This window comes from Mycteria americana, chromosome 2, assembly GCF_035582795.1.
Source record: "Mycteria americana isolate JAX WOST 10 ecotype Jacksonville Zoo and Gardens chromosome 2, USCA_MyAme_1.0, whole genome shotgun sequence".
Lineage (NCBI taxonomy): Eukaryota > Metazoa > Chordata > Aves > Ciconiiformes > Ciconiidae > Mycteria > Mycteria americana.
Window position 1 is genome coordinate 36,174,013 of NC_134366.1, and position 26,175 is coordinate 36,200,187.

Sequence of the window (26,175 nt, forward strand, 5' to 3'; positions counted from 1 at the left end):
CCACCAAAAAAAAAAAAAGTCTTGATAAAACTAGCATATTTGCTGAAGTTATTTTAGGGAATTAAGATTCTTCATAGGAATCTGTTTAACATATAACTTCACAGAACACTGATCTGCTCTTATAAGCACAACTGAATTTTGTGAATATGGCAATAAGTAATTTCAAGACATTGCTACCAAAGATTCCTTCATTTTTAAACTTGAAAAAAAAATTTTCTCCAATTTATTTTTGCTGCCTTACAATTAATTACCAAGACTTATGATTAATGCTTATTCTGTTTTTTTCAGGGGAAAAAAAGGAGTGTTTATTTAAGGAGTTTCACTCACATTTTAGTTACAGAGAGAGAGCTATACTGAATGAAACACTGTCTGGTTGTACAAATGAAAAATCTTATACTACATATTGGCATTTAATTTAACTTGACTTGAATGTACTATGAAAGACTTTTTTTCCCCTCAATTTGAAAACCCAAAGGTTCTATGCTAATGACTTTCCTGAACCATACCTGATTTTTTTTTTGAGAAGAATAAGTTCACTTACTTCCACAATTAGCAATGAATTACCAAAAATTTGCTATCCAATGTGCTTAAAGTAAAATTTTAAAAGTAAGAATTGCATAAGCAATATTTATCCAATAATTCCAAGTCTCAAAAAATCTGAACTAAACTACTTTTAAGGGAAATTTTCAGCATGACGAGGTCACAGAATCTGGCCTGTGCTCAATATATCTATGCTTATGTAAAACTTTTAACGAAAGAGGCAAGAACACTTCCCTATTTCTCCACCTCTTGCCAAATACTATTATTCTTGGAAAGCAGCCAGAGCAACCATGTGGCGGTTAAGACCCACAAACCACATCCCCAAATGTCTGACACAAAATAGAGCACATGAAATACACTTCTGCAGGTGTCTGGGTCCATCCACCCACTGCTGCATTTTGGGTATTGTATACCCTTGTGAAATGCAAAATCTGATTTTGAAAAATCTGAATACCATATCTGTTTGTATTGAGTATCTCAGGTTATTCCACTAGATTCAACAGAAGAAAAACTTTCCCGATCATGATTAAAGCCACTATCAAGTACCAACAGATTATTTCATTACTATTGTAATTAGGATCAGTCAAGAAAAAGGATCAGAATTTGAACTCCTTTCATAATTTAAGACATACAAGCAGTTACATTAATCTCAAGTTACCATTAGAAAAAAGGCACTAGAAAAGCTGTACTAGCAACAGGATATAGGGTCACAAGAAAAATGTTCTGCATTCAGCCCTTGCCCTATTCCCCGTCAGCAGTCTATTATCATTAGCTATTCCACCATTTCATGACATTTGATTTAATTACCATGATTAATGGAATTTTAAGGAACATGCTGATTTGTATTAGCTCTCATAAATGTTTCCCTCTCTTTTTTTGTTTCTTCCCAATTCTTGTCTTTCAATTTAATTTTTTCCTCTTGGCTCATCTTTCATTTTCTTTGTAATTACATCTGCCCTTAAACACAGTAACATTTTACCATAAATTTTCATAGCAGATGAGAAACTGAAGAATCTCCTATCCCTCAAACATTTAATTCATGTAAAAACTGTCTGAAAATCTATGGGGTTAAAAAAAGCCAATCTGAAATCTAGAATACTTTTGTTGCAATGATAATTTGGAGCCAAAAAGCATTTTTTTTTTTAAATCACTGCATGGATACAAACTAGCCTGTACATTTCTAGAGGGGAGAGAATAATCTACCCAATGTAGTTTCTATTTAACAGAAACCAAGCAGTTTCCATTTCAGTGCTTGAATTTCACTGTTAAAAGGAAGAAAACCAACTGAAGCCAAACCAACAATATTCCAAAAAGCAAGACTTTGGAGTAAAAAATATACCTTGTTTAGTGTACTTGTTTTCTTCCTTCAATTATACATTAATAATCTTCCTCTTATAATAAGAGCACTATATACACGTGCGCACACACACACAGCACTTTTGTTGTGTCCTCCCACCCCATCCCCAATTATGGAAAATGTACATAGTGTTTAAAGATCAATTTGGCAGAAAAGTATACTTTTTACTATCTATGCTAAGAAAAAAATGTATACAACTCTCAATCGCTAATGTATCCAGAGATGAACAAATCCAAGAGAAAGGAAAAAAAAAACCAACAGGTCAAAATAGCGACCAGCTGCAGAGGCTTACCAACATTCAGGCAAGAAATCTGTGAAGAATACTGAAGTATTTAAAAGATTAGCTCAGTTTTCTGGTTACTGTGAAGATAAAGAGGAATCTTTACACAAAAGACCATCATCACAGGGATAAAGATGGAGGTTGAATGTCACCGTATTTTGGGAACACACACAACACAACCGGTTATCCATTCTGTAATAAAGAAATTACTACATTATACTTATGTAAAGACTTAAGAACAATGAATATCCATTCAAATTGTATTTATTTAATTACACTGTAATGCAAATAAGTTAGGTCCATATAAACTCCATTTTGTTGTATGTACAACCTATGTCATTAGCAAGCTGATTGAGCCAGCTGGTGTAAGTGTCTGCCTCATCCTCTGGAATGTACGTATCTTCAGACACTTTCTCTGTCCATCGGCTGGTTCTAGAACAGGACCGCCACATCCTTCATCCCCAAAGTAGACTGAAAGGGGAGGGGGGAGGAAACGAAAGTCAGATTTGCAGCATGTACTTGTTTTTAAATGGATATTTGTAAAACACAAGTCTGGAGGAACAGCCTTGTACATGTACAGAATAAATGCTAGCCCTCAAAATACTGAAATAACACCATATTTAAAATAAAATTTAGGTCTACAGAGCATGAACATGTGCTCAGAAAAATGAGCATCTGTAAGCTTCGGATCAGACCAAACAGGCTTCTGGTATCTATGTATCTGGTATCACATGCTTCTGGTATCTATGTACACACACTGTGTTATGAAATACATACTTTATGCTGTGCAGAGACACACTCAATGGACCAAGAACAAGTCTCAAACTACTAGTGAAGCTAAACATAGAAACACTGTCAGCAAACAAACAACTCCAGTAAGTTAGTTCTTAAGACAACAGAAGATTTTACTGAAATTGTAACATGATCTTGACTCTTTTTTCATATTTTCTACTGTTAAAAGTAGCTCCCTTGAATCGTTGAATCCTAAAAATGGGATTTCTATACATTGTAACTATGTGAAGCTAGAAGAGTTAATGTATGACTTTGCAAACAATACAGTCCATTAACTATTTTTCTTAAGAATACTGGTTCTGCACAGTAACCAAAGTTATTTCAAGAAAAATAAGAGAGCTACACTTTCTTCAATACCGTAATTTAATTAGTTTGACCCATGGAAGCTCTCCAATAAAACTCAAATACCACAAGAATTCAAGTATTACTAATGCCATGACATTGCAGCACTAACAGACGGTCCCACAAGAAAGAGGCAACATGAGCAAATGCATTTTGCTTCATGACAATGACTAATATTGAAAGATATAGCCCTTTATTTCATGCAGCTTTTATGCAGTGTTATGATCATATTTGCAAAGGCAGGAGACTGGGTTTTGTTTTAAATTCATGCTAGAAAGCTGAGAAGTTATTCCTCAGTGCAGAAACTTGCATAAACTAGCTCCAGAAGAGATTAGAAAGGCAGCTTCCACTCAAAAGGTACAGGAAGTCCCATATATTAAAAGCCATGCAAGATTAAGAGAAAGGTCCTCCCAAGCACTTGTGTTTTGCTCTCTTCTCGTTTGGATTTCTGAAGAAACAAGAACCACAACCAGCTATGCTTTCACGCCAAACAATTAAAAACAGTGGATGAAAGCAACCTTTGCAACTGTTACTGTCTAGAGATAACACCCAAAACACTAACTATCCACATCGGGTTTGCATGTACATTTGGAACAGATACATACCTCCAGATTGTTGGCTCAGGCATTCCAGGATCTGCACCTCTCTTAAAACCTGAAGTGAAACATACATTACATACATATATATAAATATGTATGTGCAGACTCCTACATAGTTAGATCACTATCAAATTATTCCAGCCCATTAAATTGCAACAAAAAAGTAAACCTAAGGAGCAGAGAACTGTGATTCATGAAGTTGTGTACTAACCTGAATAAAAATTGCACATTCTTATCAGGGTTAGAAAGCAGAGAAAATAAACACAGGTGTACAGTTTTATATACATTTTTTTAAATTCTTACCTGCATCTTTATCTGACTTAAAATTCAGGGACAACTAGCTATGTGAGTGGAGGAAGTTATCTACCCTGAAGATCAAGACATACATACCTATACACACACAAACACACAGATTTTAAATGCTGTTCAGAAAGCATCCTAATAAGGTGGCACCAACAGTGACACCTATAATGGGTGTAAGCGAGCACCTTGAGTCCTAACAGGGAATATTCTGCAATGACATCTGATGCAGAACTTAAAAGTAATATTTCAATAACAGTTCACTCAATTTAGGATGTTCGAATTCTAAATGTTAAATCAATTAAACCTAAAATGTTCTATTTTTACTGGCATATTTTGAAAAGCTACCTAGTACTAAAGCTTGCAAAGAAACATGATGTTTGTCAATCTACTAACACCCAGAAAATGAAAAGAAAGTTAATTACATAGAGTTCATCCCCAGCTTATGACTCAAATACCAATTCACTAAAGCAAATGTATGCTAGAGAAGCAACTGAAGGTTCAGTGTATGAAATATCTTTTCCCACTGGACTGTAAATTAAAGGTCTTGAAGTAGAATCATGCAATTCATGCACTGTTCAACACACTCTCTCCTGCACTTGCTATCTAGAAATGGATGTTATATGAAAAATACATTATTTCCCTCATTTACATAAAATAATTAACATCAGCCTGCCTGAAACATAGGCCATGAAGGTTAATGGAAAAACTTCCATTAACTTCATGGGCACTGGGTTAGCTCTTTGAAGATAACCTTGTGTGATTTGAGACTGTTAAACATCCTGACCCACTTTCTTTGGTTGCCATACTGTCTAGCAAAATTGCTTTAGAATTCATGAAGTTGTATTAGGAGTCACAACTCTGTGTGCGTGAATGCTTCTGGCTTTCTTTCCCCACTAGTACTTTTAAATAAGCAAGCCAGGTTTAACAAAACTGCACTGGTCTAATTTACCTACTTAAAACAGGGGCAGCCACTTCAAAGCAAGTTTCAAAAAACACAACAACAACAAACTAATCGATGAGCTATAATTGCCCATTCACATACCAGGCTCCCTCGTACATCCCCTGAGCATCCCATCCTGACCTAGAAAGCCTTTCAGAGAAAGTTAAAAGCTCAAAATTTCTGAAAGTTTCCTTGCCTGTGTTTAGTTTAGCGTGTATTTCATATGCACAGGGGTCAATACAAAAATTTACCTTGAATCAGTGACACCAAGGACTGTGTAGCCTCTTACCTTTCCACTGCATCACACCTTCCCTCCTAGATTCAAATGTAATCCCAGTACAAAAGAGGTTCTTCCAATTCTACAGACTTTGAGTGCATGCCACCTCCAATTGTCTACAGCAAACAAAGGTGGCACCTGCACGTCCCCCTCCCATCTGCTTACACTTAACGTCCTTTCATTACAGCAGACAAATTTGTAAGAAGGCAATGTAGATGTGGGATGGCACACTTATTTTCTGGGTGTATGAAGTTAAACTACTACAGCTTACTTTCTCACCGCTACATAACAGAAATACACTAGGCACACTGATATTAGTGCAGCTGTAAACACAGTAAGATGGCTTTATATGACTTGACGTAACTTATTTTATTTCCTCTGGTGTCCCTCAGAACAAAGAGCATCTTTCCCATATTCATAGATACTGTCATAAAAGCAAAATCAAAACAGAACTTCAGCAAGAGCAAAATTAGGTCACAAAACACTGCTAAAATTCCCACCCAAAAATCAGCAATTTAAAATAACTGATAAACTAAAAATGGAAACATAATTAAACTTTAAACCTAATACTGCCAATTAGTTTTTTCCATAGCATTTGAAGTGACTTCTTGTACTTGCAGTTGTTAAAGCAAGTATGCAACTGTTGAAGAGACCAACTTTTTCCTGATTGTTATCTATTATGTGAACAACCAAAGTCCTTCAAATTGGACACTGCATTCCCCTCAATTAATTAAAACAACCTATCAGCTTTGACTGTAAACACATCAAGCGCCCAACACTCCTTCATGTTTGCATTCAAGGCAGAGATGCCTGCCTGTTTTAGATGCTTTTCCCGTAAGGCCCAACAGAGTTGGGGCACAAAGTAAGCCAGATGAACTGCGGGGATCAGCCCTCCTGGAACCCCCTGTCATAAAAGAAGTGAACAAAAGCGTCAGGCCTATCGCACACGTGCATATCTTAAGTAGGTCAGGCTGTTTAATAAGGACAGCTGATGGCATACAGACCAAACTCAGCGGGAGAACTACCATGTGGTAGTGATGCCCAGCCAGCCCCATGACAGAAGCAAGCAAAATATATCCTGGGTGCCAAGCATGACATCAATGCATCCCCTGAATGCTCCACAGCAGTTCGGAAACAGGAGCCACGCCATTTTGGGAGAGACTGTAACCCGTACCTAGCTGGAAGTTCAACCTCAGCCAGAGGCTGGCAACCCCCTGGGCGCCACGAAGCAGAGCTCCCGGACGCAGACAGCTTTCTCCTCGCACACTGACTCCCTACTGCAAGAAACACACAGGCTAGCCTACTAAAGCAGTCCGTCACTGATGCATGATTAAATCGCTGCTTCATTTGCTGTTAAGCTGCTCCAGTGCATGCTCAGCCTGCTCCCCATGAAGGGCCCGGCCTGCCGCGGCCCGCCGGCGCCCGCGGCCCTCCCCTCACCGGGCCCGCAGGCTCAACGCGCGCTCCCAGCGCGGGAACAGCCTCCAGGAAGGGAAAGGGGCAGAAAAACCTTTTTAAAGAAAAGCAAAACAAAACTACCCCACAGTTCTGTCAAGGACAAGCCCCCGCCCCTACCCCGCGGGTCCCACCGGCCGCCACACCGGGCCCAGGGGGCTCCAGGCCACCCCCGGGCCCTCGGCGCTCCCCCACCTTCCCCGGCCGCGCATGCGCGGTAAGGGCCGCAGAGCCCGGGTCGCGGCGGGGCGCCCCTCCCCCGCGCACGTGCCCTTCACTCCTGCCCCTCACCCCCGCAGAGCGCGCGCTGCCAGGCGGGCAGCAACGGCCCGGACGTGATGGAGGGCGGCGCGCGCCCCCGGCCGCCCGTCCCCAGCCTCCCCAACGGCCGCCGAGCGCCACCCCGCCCCGCGCGCCCGGGCCGCTGGAGCGCCGTGCGGCCGGTCCCCCGACCGCCACTGACCTAGGTAGAGCACGACGGGGATGAAGCCCCAGCGGATGGCGAACTGGCCGCCCTTGAAGAGCTGCTGTAGCCGCTGCTTGGCCTCCTTGCTAAGCTTCGGCATTCCGGCGGCGGCGGAGAGAGGAGGAGGAGCCCAGCCGCCCTCGTAACGCTGCGCCAGCGGCGGTGGGCGGGACTCCATCGCGCCGCCGCCGGGTTGCGGGGCGGAGACGCCCCCTCGGCGGCGGCGGCAGCGGCGGGGGGCGGTCCCTCCCTGAGACGGGCGAGGAAATGGCGGCCGCGGAGGTCCTTCCGGTCGCCGCCGCCCACCGGGCATGCGCAGCACGGCGGCTCGCTGGCGCGCCGGCCCGCAGCCCGGAAGGGCTTGTCCCGCGGCGTCGTGTCAGCCCCGCCAGCCAAGGGTGACGGGCCAAGGGCAGCCCGTCAGGATCGGGGCGTGTGTTCGGGGGTGAGGGGTCACCAGAGCTATGGTGCTTCTTCATCTGCCTGTACGTCCTGTGTTTATTTGTTTGTTTGTTTGTTTGTTTCCCCGGAGCTCTCAAGGTACGCGCAGACTTTGCACGCTGCCTCTGGAGGCTAGGAAGTGCCTTTTGGTAAGTGAAAGGGAGAGATGGAGTGCTAAGAAAAATGTTTCTGGGTGAAATTGGAAACGCCTCTCCGTCTTTGATACCAGACTCTGCGATGTGTTCAGTCTGTGGAAAGTTCTGGGGGAGTGAAAGCTTGACTAGAAATATGGGGAGAGGCGATGTGGTTTTAGACCTAATATCTAAAAGATGCCAATACAGCACTTAGGGCTTGTTGTCCTTATAAACTCTGAGCCCGGAGAAGTACTGAGGCACTTTTCTTTTCTAACTAATAAATGAGTGGTCTCTGCAACAACCCCTTGCACTGCCCTAACCACCAAGGTGTTGTCTGTTTGACACCACTACTTATGGGACATCTTGCTGCATGGTGTCTGTGCCATTGACTCAGCCAGTTATGTCGTGTCTGTACTACGTTTTCATTCTTTCTCAGGTAGTCTCCGGCCTTTTGCTGTTATGCCAGATCTAGGTCTTCATGTTCCTAGTACTACTGATGTGGCTGCAGTATTATTTAACATTGACAGTCTATATCACATCTGCTAATTATCAAACTCCTGTCATAGTTTGGAGGGAATTTAATTGCATATGGAAACTCTGAAAAAAGTTCTTAGAAATCACTCCTTGTGACAGTGCAGAAATCTACTCAGTTCTGTTCATAATCATGATTTACTGACCAGACACAACTGAAGTTCTGCACGTTATGTATTGGTTTGTCTAAGGCAATTACTTGAAGTTCTGTAGCCATTTTGTCATATTAAGAATAACAAAAGGTCAGTGCTTTTAGATCCAGAAAAGAATCCAGGGCTATAATAAATATCACTTATACAAATACCTCATTTCATCTTCCAGTGTGTGGATGCCTGCTCTGCCATTCTGAGATGATAAAAATATGAGCTTGTAGCTTGCTCCTTGCTTTCCAGGTGTGGACAGGTAGCAAGCTGCAAGTCACGTGAGGGGTTCTGGCAGCCCACAGCTTGCTTTTGCTGCAGTTTACCAATAATCAAAATGTGGGGGATAAAAGAGTATTTTGGTGATGTGGTGTGGCACAAACGTGCTGTCATGTTACAGAATGCACAAACAGCTTTTCCTTGTGTAAAGCAGTCTATATGCAGTGTGCTTTCATATGCATTAAACAGGTTGATGGGATACATCAGTATTTCTAGTCATGTGACTGGCACATATCGAATGATATCTAACAAGTAAAGCAGAGGCTTAGAGTTCATGAGTGGCTTCTTTATAAACTGAATAGCTTATCCCTAAAGAAAGGTTAGGCACCAGTGCTGTAGTTCATCAGCAGATGAACATCGGTATGAAGCTTGGACTGGGAGCCTACACCTTCCCCACAAGAATATGCCTTCATGGCAAATGGCATATGACTTGGCAAATGGTCATATATTTTATTTATACATTCTCAGCCATTAGGGGCAACAAAATGTGCTCCAAATAATGTCTCATAGTAATGGAAGGACATGTTGTGTCAACTGACTTTGTAAGAGTTAGTTTTGCTTGGTGAAGTTTTCAAACAATCAGTTTTGGCTTATCCCACTCTTTCTGTAGCAGGTAAGCTGCTGGGATAGGTAGAAGAATACTAGCTAGATATGTTCATTTCACTTTAAAAAATAAAGTCTTCTCAGTATCATCTTGCAGGTAGGGCTTTTTCTAGTTCATTGTTTAGCAACCAAGATGATGTTACTTCAAAATAGTACCTCCAGATTCATGGGACACTTTCAGTAACAAATCCAGAATTTATGGAACATACTAGCGAAGACTTTTATGTGGCAGTCTTAGGCAACTAGTAATACAAATAGTTCATCCATAAAAGACACAGCTGCCTCTGAAGTGCTGTTTGTCTGTTGCTTTTTTGTGGTCACATATTCCTACTTTGTCATAACTGGTCCGGTACTTATACATCAGTGGATTGCTGTATTTCTGCTCCTGATATTGAGTACTATGTAACTATTGTTAAATTATTTTAGGGATAGTCTTCTATTCGAGCTGGGAATTCTAACTTGAAATTGAGGTTACAAGTCTTTCTATCCATAGGTTTGCAAAAGCTTTCAATTTTTTTGGTATATCACTTGTCAAACTTTTCAAACTAGTACTCATGAGTAGAATTGTACAAACATTCAAAATGACAAATTTACTATACTATTCTTCTCAGAAAGTGTAGTGCAAGAGGCGCATTCATTTGTCAGTAATGGCTTGTCATACTCAAAAGAGAAAACACTCAAACCAATGAGCCTTCTTTTCTGACCCTTGCAAAGGAAGAGAAGTGGTTGCTGCAGGAACCTATTTTTCAGCAGTTTGTATTAAATTGATTTGCCTTTGGAGATGACACCAAATCAGATCTGTTTCCACAATGTAGTTACTGTTACAGCTTGTTCTTTCTAAACATACAAAACCAACTGTTCATTACAGCACACAGCTTGTTAATAATCTCTTACAAAATGTTGCAATAAAGTGTGACCCACTGTATTGGAATTAAATTCAAAAGGTATTATTTTCCTTAAACTTCTTGTAATTTTAGTGTAAGTAGGATTCAGAAGGTCAAATGTACTAATAACTGATCAAAATGGTTAAACAGCTCTGCCTCCTTTGAGTATAAATTGGTTTAACAGTGTCATGTATGATACAGTATATTCTTATTGTGGATGTTCTTGAGCAATGGTGTTCACAAAAGTGTGCCATGTGTACCAGCTGCTTCTCTTCTTCACACATCAAGTGAAGGAATAATTTTCAGAGCACATAAGCTTTCCTTGATAGCTCTCATTTCTCATGCCTGCTAATTCTAATGTTTGACTAAAATCTTGTAGGTTATTTCCTTTATTAACCATAGAAGCCAGGAAATGAATAGCAAGAAAGTTAGTATTTCTATGCCACAGTTCTCTTGCAAACAAAATCAGTGCTGTGGCCTAGAAGAGCACAAGTGCACGTGTTTTGTATGCAAATAAAACAAAGTTGATTCTGTATAGCTAATGGTCTAAATTTATATAGTGTTACAGACTGAAGCTGAGAAAGGATATCTGTAAACTAAGAAAAGTGACTGGAGAACAGCACTTCTTCCATCAGAACATATATCCATAGTCTCATACTGTCCAAAGTATCATATTTGCAGTAAAAAACAAACAAAAAAACCCCACAATCAACAAAAGCCCCCACAACAAAAACAAACAAACAAACCCCAAACAACACAAAAAAACCAGCGCATGCCAACAGTAAAGGTTTGTACTGACTCCAAAAGTTTTCTGTGCCTTTCTTTGGCTCCTGTTGCACCTAGGATGTTAGATGGTCTAAGAGTGCAACAGTCCTTTGGTAAGCTAATGACTCAGCCAAAGGGTAAAAGAGAGCATCAGTCATCTTCCCTGCAAGATCAAGCTGGTGGGACAGCACTATTTAAATAATTGAAATATTGAAAATTGGCCCCTAAAAACAAAGGTGCCTATGATTGGGCATGAAACAGTGAGCTGTTCTGAAGGGAGAAGAAGTAATACCCAAAGAAAGGGGTACTGTAAGAAATTGAGGGAGGCAGCTTTGCCTGGAGAAGACAGAAGTAGGATGTGGGCATGCTGTGGGTACTAGTTCATGTTTATAATTTATTGTGGTAACACTTCCATGAAGGATACTGGTTTTACTTGATTTTTTTTTTTCTTATGGCTGATAATGAAGACAAAAATGCTTGGAATGGTGTATCTATTAAATAAGAAAAACAAGAGCCCTAACTGCTGGGGTGACAAAAGAAAATTAGTAATACCATATGTGTTGAAATTTTTTTGTTACAAAAAACCTCTTTGAAGTTGTTTTGCCTTGTAGTTCGTGTGATCCGCAACAACAATATAATCTGAAATAAAATTGCAGAGGTTTTAACTGGGACAAGAATGTGAATCCCTACAGTTTTATTAACTTGATTAGCAATAATTTTGCAAGTGCTGTGTTTCCATAGCAAGTAAATACCACTAACACTCATTGTAAACCAGCCAAATGTTTCAGTTTTTATGGGTGAGGGAGAAAATTGAGATTCTTATAGACATGACTGAATCACTGAAGCATCAGTCTCTGGTTCAGGGAAATAATGTCACTCAGTCTGATGGCTTTGGCTTGTCTTTGTTGTTTGGTGCAAAGGGTACATTTCAGGTCAAAGAATTCCAAACCTCTAAAGCTTTATCTCAACACACCACAAAGTAAAGCCATGCAACAGTGCATGCAGCTCAGAAGGCTGAAGGAGGAGACAAAGTGAAGTGACATATTAAAGTATTGTGAAAAATCACTGTAAACTCTACATAGGAAACCCCTGCAGACCTCCATTATGCCTCCATTATGCATTTACCACTCTTACTTTTGAGATTTCTCCTTCAATTTGCTGTCAAGAAACTGCATTAAATTCATCTGCTTGGGAACAAAGTTTGAGTTTGACTCTGTTTAGGAGGAACTTATATTTCAAAGATACTACATTAGATATTTCATACTTGAAGATACACTGTAAATCAGTATAAATAATACAAGAACATAAGCAAGAGGTATTTAACAGATTTCCATTACAGGCTGAATCTTTATGATGTCAGTAAAAAATCCAGTAATATATTATGACTAGACATTCTATTTCACTTTATTATTATGATTACATTTTCTGTTTTAATTGTGCCCTAGTAATGATGGTCCTTTTCTGCCATTCCATTTTAGTATTCCCATTCATTTAGTCCAATAAATCCCAGCTACTCTGCAGTACTACTGGTCTGGGAAACGTTCCTTGTCAGTTTGTAGAGACCACATTTCACAGAGAGACAAATAGAAATGGAAAGCACTACAGTCAAAAAAGACTAAGGCTGTCTGATTATGCCATTTGGGGAATGTCAGAATTCTAATATGTCTCTTTCTTGACTGTTGTTAGGACCTAGATTACTTGGGGGTGAATATGTTTGAGTTTTTGCATTTAGCCTATTTTCAAAACAAACATGGAATACAGAGCAGTAATGCATATAAAAAATTTCTGTCCACATTAGAATCTGTTTCATCTGAATTTCTGCATGATGCTCATTGGCTGTACTCTGGTCACTGTCTGATATGGGATATTTCCAAGAAAAGTGGTATTGTCAGATGCCTATCTAGAAAATTAGTAAAATGATCAGAGTGGTAGGAACAAAAAGCAAAGTGTAGTAATTTTGTATATCCAATACAATAACTATAATTTATTTGTTTAAAAATTAAAAAAAACCTGAGTGGTAATATGGAGTTGAGTGCAAACACAGTAGTAATGTAATTGTTTTTCATTACAGCTCCCAAGGCCATTGAAGGAGAAATAGCACTCTGAGGTGAGAAAACATCAACTAAACCTCATCAAATGCTTTGAGACATCTTTGAGAAGAACTGCTGTTGTGCTTGAAAATCGAAATGTTACATTTAAAGATAATGCTACCTTTTACCATAAGCAGTTCCTCTAAAAACACAACAGTTCTTAAACGCATGTTTTTATGATTGCAGTACTTGGCCGAGGATGAAAACAGTAATCTGATTGCTGGCATACTTTCAGTGATACGCAAAAATCTGATGGATTAAAGGATTTTCTGAGGCCAAAACTAATATCCATATTTATGCATTCTTTGTTTTTAAATTAAGCTTTTCTTTATAGGATCTGAGTAGTGAAGGTTTCAGTAGCTCTAGGAGGATTTTCCTCTGAAGATGTATGAATGTAAACCTTTTATTTGTCAGCAGATCTCAACTAGATTTTTGTTGCTGAAGATGTTATAACAGCACACATCTATAAAGATTTTAAAAGACTTAAAAGATGCTTGTTTTAGACAAATTTTTACTGTGATTGAAACAAGATGCGGAAAATAGTGAATATATTCTGATCTCCAAAATAGTCTTTGCTCTTGGTATACTTGTTTTTATACCAATTCTGACGTTAGTACATTGTATTAAGGTGAGGCAACCATGAAACTAAGAATGTCTTTGCAATGAGTTGACAGCATTGCATATGAAAATGAAATATTTATCTTTGATACAGAATATAGAATTGGAGCATTTGAAAAATATTAATTGTAATTAGAAGTCATATTCTGCTTCCTCTCTTCAGTGAGCACTTGTTGCAATAGTCTTTCTTAGCATCCATCTACAAAAAATAAACATGCTGCAGAACAACTTTTTCTGACAATGAGATATTTGAAAATTGTAACCGATTGATGCACAGCATTCGTTTCACTGATTTACAATAGTGATTTTGGGTGTAGTCTTTCAGATTTTACAAGATAAATATATTCAACACCAACAAGCTACTAATTATCTCCTGGTTATAAGCAAAGAGAAAACAAGTAGTAAAGCAAAAAGAAAGACCTCTGAGTTGATATGTGCCAGGTGCATATGGAACAGGTCTGTGTGGGTTTTCTGCTAGAATGTGAGTTTGTTGTGGTTTTTATCTTGAGTCACTGTTTAAAAAAAATATATACTTTCAGATACTGTGCATATCTCTAAGTATCCTTTTCCTTTCGCACCTCCAAAACAGGAAGGATATTTGCTAAAATTAAGATTATTTTTTTTTTAAGTTTAAATTAAACTTGAATTTAGTATAGCTTTAATTTAAATAGACTTTAAAGCATAACTTTAATTCTTACATCACAGATAGTCTAGGTTTTAGCATTGTCATTAAATAGTTTTTAACAACTCATAATGCAAATTACAGAGTTCAGAGCATAATAGGAAAGGTAAAAGTACATATATTTTCAGATCTTGAATAAGATTACCCAGTCAACAAAGTACATGTGTCAAGTATATGTATAAACTGAATCTCTCTCAGTATATCTAAATGTTGAAAATATTAGTTAAATAAACTGTAGGTATTAATTTACCTTGCTTGTTCACTTTGGGTGAATTAACTTCAGAAACTTAAGGACAAACCTTTCGTTGTATTCCTAATTCAGCATGCCCTAACCATGACCAAGAAGGTGAGGAGCAGTTCATACCTCCTCTTGCCAAGCTCCATCAGAATGCGTTGCATGAGCTTCCTACTAAAGGTGACATTCCAGAAAGAACTGTCTTTCAGAACCTGAAGTTGAACCAATATTAACAAAAGTATCAGCATTTATGTGTGTCTTTATTTTTCACATTTTAGTAGTTCAGATTTCACTGAAAATTCTTTTGAGATCTTCAGCACAGGGAAGATTAGAATCAGTAATTTAGTATTATACTAAGGAGCAATTAAGGCCTCTCATAGATACCAGAAGGTGATCAAGGAAAGCTCTTTTCTTCCTTTGCAAGTCTTGTGCAGTGCTATCAGGATTAAATGAAGTGCAATTCACGAAGTTTTTACTATTCTATTAACTTAATCTCTTAAAATGCTGTCCCTTTTGCCTTTCATACATAATTTCTGTCCAGACTTTGTCTATTTTAGCATAATCATATGCCATATTTAGCCTGGACAAACGTTTTTAGATTTTATTAATTTTAAACTATTGTCAAGTAGACACACAAGTGTATCTTCTCTACATACTGACAGTCTAAGTCACATATCTGTAAGTTCATCTGTATGTACTCTTTCCACTAACGCATTGAACACAGTGACCTTTCAGGAATACCTGTCAGTGTTTCAGTGTGGCAATGCTGCTGCTTTTCAGTTAGGATTATTAAAGAGCTCAAACAGTAATCTCTTAGAAGTGCAGAATGGCAGTCATTTTAGATCTGGTTTTTTGGAGTCCGGTTTAAGAGAGTGATTGGTAACAATACATACTGCATTGATTAATGAGATTTCAGTAGGTTTTTGCATAGCTTCCTACCTAAAGCAAAACCAAAACAAACAAATAACCCAGTAAGGACAGATTAGTTGTGTGCCTTTCAGTGCTTCCTGTAAAATGTTATGTGGACTCCTAAAGTTTTTATTTTGAATTGTAGCCATTTCAGCAAGAATTTTAGCAGGTGCAGAGGACATTCAGGGAACTTCTGGAAGTTCCTTATGTTCTGCTTTGTAAAGTCTGTTAGGCACACTTGGCACAAGCTATGAATCTGACCCTGATTTTCAAGCATTTGAAAGGCCCAAGTAAAATGACATTTCTGTAATACTTTTATTTTTTCCTTTATTTTTCAAGTGTATATTTGGTACACATCTGAAGAAGCCACATTTTACTCTTTTATTTTAGGTTTAGGTAGCAGTCACAAGAGATTAAATGCTGTTAAGTGTAACGAAGCATGAAGATGACAAGATAAATGAACAAGAGGCCTTTCAGCTTGATCGTATCCTCCAATGCATAATGGTACAGATTTTGTATTCCAGACACAAATGGCACCTTGTGGTTGAAATCATACTAGATGAATCTATGTGAGTAAGTATAGCTAAGATAGCTTCCCCCCCCCAATTACCTTCCTACTTCAAATATAGAAAGGCAAATGAGTCCCCCTGAGTTAAGAGATGAGTTAATTGCGTGTGGGATTTGTGATGGAAAGTTCTCTCTCAAATAAACACAGTAATAAAAGTTGTTCTTTCCTTTCATATGTTAGGAGGAAAGACTGCTTCTAGTCACAGTACTAGACTAGACTGATACTGGTCTCTTTTAGGACATTCGTACTTGACTAGTACATACAGCACTATGTATTAGAATTGTTAATTGTATAATAGCAAAATATTTTTCTATAGTTTTTCTATTAGATGTCTTTAAAACCATGTGCAGAATGTTACTTCCCATGTTGTATGTTAGTTCCAGCAACTCTGATATGAATGATATGGTGGTGGGCTTTTGAAAACCTGAAGAACAAGAATCTTCCAGGGAGCCTAGATGAGACTTTAAAAAGAAATTTACAAATTATTTAACTACTATTAAAAATGTAAAAAGAAATGCTGGCTAAAGGTCTCAATTAATAAATTGTATCAGCTTCTATTAATTTAGTTCCTCCACTTCATTACAAAAAGACACTATTGATCCAAAATTTATTAGCAGTGTTTCATTAAAGCCAGCGGAGGGCAGACTTGAATTGGAAACTATTTTTGCTACTTCAGTTACTTGAACTTAAAATACCAGATAGTGCCTCGAGCTCAAAGCTGATGACAATCTCATCACTTCTCTACTATTCTAATTACACTTGTGCTGGATAAAAGCTTCTTTACAATTGCTGTTTGACAAAATGAGTGTTTTGCAATGTCACAGTAAGAATAGCGAATGTTTAAATAAAGATGCTAATATGGAAGTGGATAAGTCAGTGTATTAGCAGCAGCGTGTTATTCACGGGCGAGAATCCACACTGCTTAATATTTAACCATGTCTATCTTAAAATGTTTTTTAAAAGCTAGTGAATACCATTATCCCCATTTTACAGATGAAGAAAGTGAGGAATAGAGTGGTAGCCTTGCAAATTACCCATCTAGGTGACCTACCAAAATCCAGATTTCTGAGATCTAGTCCAGTGCTCCAGTGTCTCTTTTGCACAAATAAATCTATGACAGTCTAACTCTTGCAAACATGGAAATTATTTTAGCAGCCCAAGTCACTGAAGGTGAGGAGCTTACACTAATGAAATAGGCAGGTAACCTGACAGGCAGGTTGTAGCTCTTGAGAATATTCTCCTCAAGAAGATGGGTGGCAATCAGATCAGATGGCCAAAGATCTGTGTTAAAAATAGTATTTTATTGTTAAAGTTAGGTTGTACTCTTTCCAAGGAATGAAAAGCCTTTCTGTGTAGACCTTTAAAGCCATTCCAATCTCGGTACTAGGAAATGTATGGTTAAAAAGTCAATTTGCATACAGGTGAAGGATTAAGATGCTAATAGACTGTTCCTCCCTTCCCTTCATCTTTAATTACGAGGGTTTCAAATTATGAGAGATACAACAGTCTTCCTATTAACTCACCAAGCCCACCCTATTTACTGTACCTGTGGTCAGTAACATTCGTGGCATTGGTGTGACTTATCATTGAATGCTCTCCTTCATTGATGCTAAATTGAATAGCTAAACATAATCACTAATTTTATTTGATTAAATAAATCTATTCCAGTTTCTTTATATGCTTAGGAGGTCATTACCCATTGTAACAGCTTTTTAAATTGTAAAAATACACTGAATTTTTTATCTATAAACCTTAGTGTAAACTCTTCTTTCTGTTTCTAGAGAAGACTGGAGGCATGCTGTTACAAAGCTTGCCATTCCTAAGACTTGTATAAGATATACCACAGAACATTTGGTGCTGCATATTGAAAACTCCATTTGTAGAATGAATGGGCACATTGCACAATGCATTTTTTCCTTTTTTTCTTACTGCTAATTTGCAGCGGACGTTGTTGGTGAGGAACAGGGTGCCCAGGGAAGTGGTTGAGTCGCCATCCCTGGAGGTATTTAAAAGACGTTTGGATGAGGTGCTTAGGGACATGGTGTAGTGGTGGTCTTGGTAGTGTTAGGTTTACGGTTGGACTCGATGATCTCAAAGGTCTTTTCCAAACTGTGCGATTCTGTGATTGTTGATGGTGGGAATTAGTCATAGGTTTATATGACTCCAATGAAAAGGACCACATTGAAAATTACAAATTAGAATGCGAATGAGTGGGCACTTACTTACAGTTTGGACTCAAATACTGCATAACCTATTACTGTGTTACTCATTTTTGGTATATTTCCAGACAAATCATGTTAAAATAGGAGTCAGAAATATCTGGCAGTGATTTAAAGTAAATTAAAACAATGTAGCAATTATTCCAAAACTTATTGCTGTAAATTCAAGCAATGAATTTGAGGTTAAATTTCAAAGAAGTAAGTACAGAGACAGAGATGTCCCAGGAGGGCTTTCAGACAACCTTTACGACAGCCTGTTACTGACTTTTCAAGTCTGTATTCAAGATTTTCTAAGTACTGTGGGGGGGGTTGTAAGAATAGATTACAAGAGTCCACTTTGAATTCCTTTAAGATTCTTGATGATTTCTCCTTGTACTTCATAATTTTACACCTCCCAAAGAGCTGACATCTCCAAATAGTCATCACTTTCCATAACTCAGAGGCCTGAAAATGCAATTATCTCAAAAGGGAAAAGATTAGTTTTCTCTTCTGCAGAAGGTAAGCTCTTCTCTTCTCAAAATAATGACTAACTGAAGGCATTTATTTACAGACTAATTTTATAGTAAACCACTGTATCCCTTAGCTCACGAAGAAGCAAGAAAGATAACGATTCAATTAACTAAAAATGCTGCTTTTAGAAATGTGGTTCCCAGTGCCAAACTTCTTTAATTCATCCCTAATTATACATTGCTACCTATAAATTTAAAAAAAATAAATATTTTATACTCCCAGGGCAAATGCTATGGATTTTGGGAAGGATACATATAATATACCATATTTTGAGTCTAAAGTTAGGTCTAAAGTTAAACCTTAATTCCAGTGTAGCACCAATGCCTTCCAGAATTTTTTAGATTTGCTGTATTTGAGCGTGAGAAGGCTCTCATTTAATCCCCTCTCTCAGTCTTTTGTAACAATGCTAACAGGTTCTTCATTCTCAGTGCAGAAGTACAATATACTGGAAGAGCTAGCACATTCTCCAGGAAGAGAGCAAAGGTATGTGCTCATGGGAAGGAGAACATCCATCTGCCCCTCCAGATAAATCTAAGCCCATCTTCCCAGCTTATAGGTGGCTTTTTCTACCTTTTGATCCATGGTAAAAACCAAAACTTTCTGTGGTAAAATTCCCTTTATATTAAAACCACAGGTAAATCCACGCTACACTCTTGAAGTTTTTTTGATAGACAACTTGTAAGCTATAAACATAAAGATCATTTATAAATAGAAAAAGTGTTGATAAAGCAATTATGTAAAATAAGGTGTATATGAAAATTAATGTTAAAAATATCCTGAATATGGGGAAAAATGAGGGAGGATTTCCACCACACCAGTTATAGCTGTTCAATATATGGAGTTAAAGGAGAGTTTTACCTTGTTATTGTTACCTGTGTAACTGATTACATCTTTCAGTTAAAACTGTTAACCATTATTAAGGGGAAATAAGCCTAGCTTTTGGGGGCATGGCAAGTTTTTCTTGCTGTAAGCTTCACAGGTTTACAGCTCTACCTCCACCATGATCTTTTCTTACACTAATTCTAGATGGTGTATATTCTCTTTTGTTTGTACCCAGCTTTCCCTTTGGTTTGTAATATATATGTGAAATGTTCAAAAAATTCATTATTTAAGAGCAGTTAAGATACTACTACCTCGGAAGCACATCGTTGTTATGTACAGTTGTGTTTGTTCTGCTGAGCAGGCCCAGCTCAATTACAGAGTTGCAGATAATGCAAAATAACTGTCTTGGAGCAGTAGCTGTTGCTATAGGCAAATTGACCAAAAGCCTGGTGCTGTTATTTCTTTACATGGAAACAAATGAATAGATATATACTGTCTGAATAAAGAACGTGACATTGTTGTGTGCCCGTGACAAAAAATAAAATAGTATTTTATTGGCAAAGTGTACTTAGTTTTGGATAAGCAAAACCAAAAGAAAAAAGATAAAAGAAATTTGAATATGCCATGCATAAAGCTTGTACAATTGTATTATTTGATCAAAATCAGTTACTCTGGTAATGTGCTTTCAGAGATGGGAGCTTTAATGACAGTGAAAAGATACTCTACATCTATGGAAATTAAAGCCTGCTACTGTCAAGTTGCCAGGACCCTTAAATGTGTGCTCACGTGTCCTTCTCCCTTTTAGTAAATTAAACATGCTTATACTTACTGTCACAAGTAGCAGAAAAACACTAACAGTCGCTTCCATGTTTAGAACTTTGTTGAGTCTGCTACCTGTGAGCAGACTCTCCTTAAGTTTTCTGAAACTACTAATCGCTAATCTCGTTCTTGACATACTTCAGCCTCCAAGAGTCTCCTGCAAATTCTGTCACACCTTCTGGGAATCTATGTGTAGCAATTTCTTTTGCTCCCCAGTTGGCTCCAAGCCAGAAATACATCCATTTGCCCAAATGCTTCTTAACCTTGTTCACACTGGGGTTTTTTCATTTTTTTTTCTTTCTGCTTCTCTGGTTGTTGTATGCTTTTATAGTAAATGTAGTACTTGCAGAGTTTTCTGTGTAATAAACCAGTGGTTACGATGCATTTTCTAAACTACTGTTTGTTTCACTTTAAGTGCTCTGAATAAAATTATTTCTCCATGGTCATTTTATGGGCATCTTACTGTCACATAGGAGTCCGAAACATTAACACATTTAATCAGCTTTCTGATAAGGTCGTATTCTTCCTACTCAATAAGGCATAAGGCCCAGTTGATAGAGGAAGGCTTCAGCATTTGCAGAGTAACCAGCACTTTTGAAGGCTGAAACAACATTAAGGCACAAACATTTCTCACCAGCTGCCTGGCAAGTGACAGTATCCCTGCCATCAAGAAACTGGTTTATAACTCGTAGGGAAGGTTGCGCCTGCCACAGGAATGATTTTGTATCCAAACTAGCTTGTCTTAAGTTAATTCTGAAAAACCTGCACTCACACACATATATGTATGTGCATGTGTATAGACATTTATGCATGCATTATATGTATATAAATGTACATATACAGTACAGAACTGTAGGTTTATCAGAATTAAAGTGAGCCAGCTTGGATAGCAATACCAACACCATTACTGAGTAGATATGTTTATACATGCGTGTATGTATGTATATACACATCTAGCGAACCTCAGCTGCAGCTTGGAAGTACTCAATGGTTCAGCTACCTAGTGCCACATATGCAAATATTTGACATTAGAAAATTACGAACATTTTGATTGGAGAGATTAGGTTGATACACAGGAGTTCTGTAGTAGAGGCAGGAACAGGTAGTCCTGAATTTTCTGATTCCAGTTTCCACAACAAATTAAAATAAAAGAAGTTTTTCACGCACTTACCTTATAGTTGTGGTGAATGCTATACCAGAGTCCAGTCCAAACTTTGAAAAAGCCAGAAAGTGTGCGGTGACAAAAATAGTCAAGAACCATGGCTCTGCAATTTGCATGCTTGGTCGAGGACAAAGATTCTGCATTAAGATTGTACATATGACAGTGCGTGGCATCTCTTACTACATTCTTCTGTGGGGTCTTAACCACATTTAACTTCCATTTTTAATTAGATCTCAACATTAGAAAAGAAATGCAAATTCTAGCTTGTGCAAAATTTGGTTTATCTTCAACTCGGATAAATCCAGTCTTGCAGCTTCCAGTCCTCTGGGGCGTCCAAATACCTGTCCCAAGAAGACATCACTGCATTAAAACCCATGGAGTAAACTGTTAGATCAGTGAAGTTTTGTTCTCTTTAGAGTATTGCATCATGCATTTGCAATATTTTTCTCCCCTTAAGGCAGCTGGAGTTTTCAGGCTATCCTGTGTAACTGCATCTGTGTTGCAGGTCACTGACATAGGAAACACATCTTAGCCCCGGTGTCGCAAATGAATCCAGTTGCAGAAAGAACAAGGTTACTAAGAGAATGGATTTAAGATTCTACTTCCAAGTAATAGCCAGTAGCTAAAACAGGGCTAAAAGCCAGGAGCGCACAGGCTCCTACTGGTCAGTTTTCAGTTGATCAGCATTGGTTTTTAATAACTAGCTCCAGAAGACTAATTAGTGACTTTACTGTGCCATCCTACATTTCAAAGTGTCTAATGCTATCATGTAGTAGCATGCTCTAACGCTGGCTGCTAAATGCAGACTCGCCCCTCTTGACTCCATACGCAGCACTGATTAGGACTAGCAAAACTCAGCTTCAAAATTTAAGGTAAAGTCAGGATTTTGCCTCCTGTCAGTGCTAACATATAGCTTCCATTGCTGGGCACAAGCCAGAAGATACTAAACCACGAATGGTTTAGTTTTCTCCCACTAACAGTAAATTTAGAGCAGTAACTTCACAACACCAGTGGGAGCGGTGTGTTCAAATCCTCCAGCACATGTCAGGGGAAATACACACTATCAGTTTTCCATTTGCTATTTTGGCAGGCATAATTTTGTTATTTTTTCAAGCTGTTTATATCGGCCACCTCAGTGTTTTAATTATTTCACAAGTACTTCAGCATTTTAATAAGTCTGTGCTTCAGCAGACATAGGGGATGGAGCCACCGCCCCCCCCCCCCCCCCCCCCCAGATTTTAGAGTTTTCTTTCAGTGAGTATGATACCTTAACATTTACAAACTTGGTTTACGTTTCAACAGAGCATTCATCTGTGTGCTGTCAAAGACTGTGTGTGGCATTAAATGATATATTTTAGAGAGATGATAAATCCTAATAAAAGGGGATCAGGATTATCTACAGCAGCTGTAGAGATTTGTAACAGAAAAATGAAGGCTGGTATGAATGAATTATGAAGGGAAATGCGTGCAAGCACCAAGAGAATAGAGGGTTAAAAGAACGGACTGTTTTTGTTAACACAGAAAACCATTCCCAGCAGAAGAATTAAGGACTTGCTCTGTTTACGTCAGGGCCAAAGACCTGCACTTCGAAAACAGCCACCACACAGACAACCTGTCAGCACAAGACCCAGCATCCTGACCTCCGGAGGATGGTAACAAGGCTGCAGCATCAGCTACACCTTGCCTTTCCTGTTAGCCGGTCAGGAAAACACCCTCGTGGAAAACAAGGAAAAAGAGCCAATGGGCAGCAACCTGGCCTGTCATTTATGGCGAACAAAGTAAGCAGGATTCTGAGGTAAAAGATGACCACATACCAGCTGATGCCTCCTAAGGGATATGAATGCTCTGTCCAGAAACTACTTTGTTGTCCCCAGTCAAGGGGACCCTTGGGCATGTAGTGAGGGCTTGGCAGGTGGCATTTCTGCTCCTTTGCGTCAAACACGAGGGATCCTGGCCAGGCCACTTGGACTCGTATGTCTTGGTGCTCATGAATATATGAGTGTCGGAGTGTGAATGAATTAAATCTATAGGAGAATGAGTGTGAGTGGATAAAATCAACTTGCTTAAAGACTTTGTGAATGAATACCCCCTTCCCCTTTCACAAGATCTCACACTGAACTTTCTCACACTAATTTCTCTGTTACAGCAATTTCCCCTTGTACGAGTGAACAGTCGTTCGTGTTGAGGACCATATCGTAACCCCCCCACAGACAGAAGGGCAGAGATATTCATGACTTGACCTAACTCATATTCATTCCTAGATGTGGCATAATAACAAAATGTATGTCAGTTTATCTACAAGTATATAGATGATAATTTCCTCCCATTTCTTTTCTAAATGCCTGGTTTGCTCAACAAAGAGGGACTTTGTACAGCATTTCATGCCATGGAGTTTAAGTTTGTCTGAGGACACCCATGCCCTACTGGAATAAAATATCATAAATCGTAGCTGAGTAGTTATTGATAAAGAACAGTTACTCCATGGAAAGCCACATGAAAATAAAGGGTTGGAGAGAAAGTGAAGGAGGAAGGGTGAAGAAGTCTGCTTTACGTCCTTAAACATTAATGAAAATGAGGAAATAACATGTTGGCCTGAGACAAGGACAATATGGACTTGGCCGAAGTCACAGTACAACTCAAGAGTTGGTAGGATGCTTGCATAACGCCTCCCAACACCCCACACTAACCTGGATCCATAGTGCCGGAGAAGGAGCCTGCTAGAAGGGCTCAGTTACGAGGAGGCTGGGCTGCAGCATGCGGAAATGGAGATTGGGATGTGGTGTTTCTTACAAGAGCTTCGACAGGCTTCACATACCAAGTCCTCTAAATGACAAGCTTAGGGCAACAAACTACACTGCCTTTTGCACTCCCCAGTAAAAATCTAGGGGCAAAATAAATGTCCTTCTCTCTCACCATATTAGCATTAAAAGAAGCTACAGCATGTACATCCATTTAGCTGTATTATATATAGCTTGTACTATTGAACTGGTCACCCAGATGTCAGCGAGGCTCAACATCCTTGTGTTAAGTACTGCAGAAGCCATCTTCCCAGAAGACTAAACATTAGATGTTACCTGGGAGCCAGCTCTATTTCATCTTGGACACTTATCACAAAAAGAGCCTAGATGTTTGCTCTGACAGAATTACATATTTATTCTTTCACATTTAGTTTGGGCTTTTGCAGAAAGCAGGAAGACTACTGGTAGCTCACCAGCAAGTTGGCTTCTGCTGTCCCCAGAGATGACCATGAGCCAGTCTTTCTAAATGGTTATTAGCAGTATTACACTTGGTAGTTTAGCCAAGACTGACTCCCTCACAGCAAGCGAAGGAAAAGAGGGCAGCTGCTGTAAGGAATTGATGCTACTTAGAGATCAATGCCTGGCAATATTAACCAAAGGCCTGATAAACGTGAAAGCTTTCAGAGACTAAGTTTGTTTCCAAACACTCAAGCATTTTACTATTGACATCACAAACTGGATTTTTCTACCCAAATAAAATGTCTTAAATCCAGAGCAATCTCAAAATTGTGTTCTCTAGAGTGCCTCTAGATTTACAGAGCTCAAGAGCAGAATTTCACTCCGTATTTGCTCGCTAACATTGATGTTAGAAGGCTTGTGAAGCTTCTGCCTTGATATTTGGCACATACTTTGTAGCAAATCAGAAGATGAGCACTGGGCCGGGGTGGGGGGGTAAAGCCTGGTTTGCTAAGAACCATAGCTGCCAGGCAATAAAGAGTAGGGATTTGGGGAGGGGGGGAGAGGTGCTGTGCAAAAATAGGTTTAAACATTTGCCCTCTGACATGGCTGCAGTGTTTGTCACCAGGGTAGGTGACCTGAGGGATACTCTCAGTCACGCTGGCTACTAAGAGTTGCTAGAGGCAGGAGATGACCTGAATACAAGGGACCGCAAGAGGTCCAGCCTAGCCTGGGGTGACTACAAAAGGTGGTCCGCTGGCGGTGCTCAGGACCTCCAATGCCGTGTCTGGTCCCTCACAGCCGACCACAACAACGCTTGTACACTGCCTTTCCAGACAAGGCAGGTCATAGCAACCTAGCACAAAGAAGAATCCACTTTCTAGATTGTCTCCAAGGATACAGAGTCTTAATTCAGGCATTACGAAATCACAGAGCCCCAAAATTACACTGTTGAAGTTTAATTAAGCTGTGAAAGCAGCCAGCACCAGGTACTCACACAACGTGCACTCAGTCTCAGTTCGGTGCGAGACTGCAGCATCCAGCGTAGGCAGCAAGGCAATAACAAGGAGCTGGAAGGAAGAGGTGCATGAGCCACTGCCAAAATGTAAAGAAGCTCACATCCAGGTGTGTAACAGCTCTGTTTTGAAGCCATCACAAAACTGTTTTCATTAGAAAATAAACAAGCTCATTGGACAAACCCTATCACCATCCTGAAAAG

General features: G+C 39.1%; 1 protein-coding gene, 1 long non-coding RNA gene and 1 other non-coding gene across 16 annotated transcripts; 2 read left to right on the forward strand and 1 right to left on the reverse strand.

Annotated features, from left to right (window-relative positions):
• Window positions 1-2,425: 2,425 nt before the first annotated feature.
• TOMM7 (translocase of outer mitochondrial membrane 7) lies at window positions 2,426-7,608 on the reverse strand. Its single transcript, XM_075492978.1, has 3 exons — window positions 7,349-7,608; window positions 3,917-3,965; window positions 2,426-2,648 (listed from the first exon to the last, which is right to left on the reverse strand). Exons 1-3 carry the CDS (start codon window positions 7,527-7,529, stop codon window positions 2,633-2,635), a joined length of 246 nt encoding a protein of 81 aa, XP_075349093.1. The 5' UTR covers window positions 7,530-7,608; the 3' UTR covers window positions 2,426-2,632.
• A 94-nt stretch (window positions 7,609-7,702) lies between these two features.
• On the forward strand, window positions 7,703-24,207 carry LOC142405485 (uncharacterized). Of its 14 annotated transcripts, none has more exons than XR_012774200.1 (8): window positions 7,703-7,796; window positions 7,884-7,941; window positions 13,200-13,235; window positions 16,053-16,235; window positions 18,802-18,947; window positions 19,388-19,442; window positions 23,284-23,557; window positions 23,909-24,207. It is a non-coding gene; the product is annotated as an uncharacterized LOC142405485 (long non-coding RNA). The 14 variants fall into 14 exon arrangements; XR_012774192.1 differs by having other exon boundaries at window positions 23,332-23,557; XR_012774197.1 differs by having other exon boundaries at window positions 19,393-19,442; window positions 23,332-23,557.
• LOC142406872 (small nucleolar RNA SNORD93) lies at window positions 13,409-13,496 on the forward strand. Its single transcript, XR_012774750.1, has one exon. It is a non-coding gene; the product is annotated as a small nucleolar RNA SNORD93 (small nucleolar RNA).
• Window positions 24,208-26,175: the final 1,968 nt, after the last annotated feature.

Coding starts and splice junctions, on each gene's coding strand:
- TOMM7 (XM_075492978.1), bottom strand. CDS start 7,529: ATGGAGTCCCGCCCACCGCCGCTGGCGCAGCGTTACGAGGGCGGCTGG. Junction 3,966..7,348: donor CCCCGTCGTGCTCTACCTAG/GTCAGTGGCGGT, acceptor GTTTCACTTCAG/GTTTTAAGAGAGGTGCAGAT.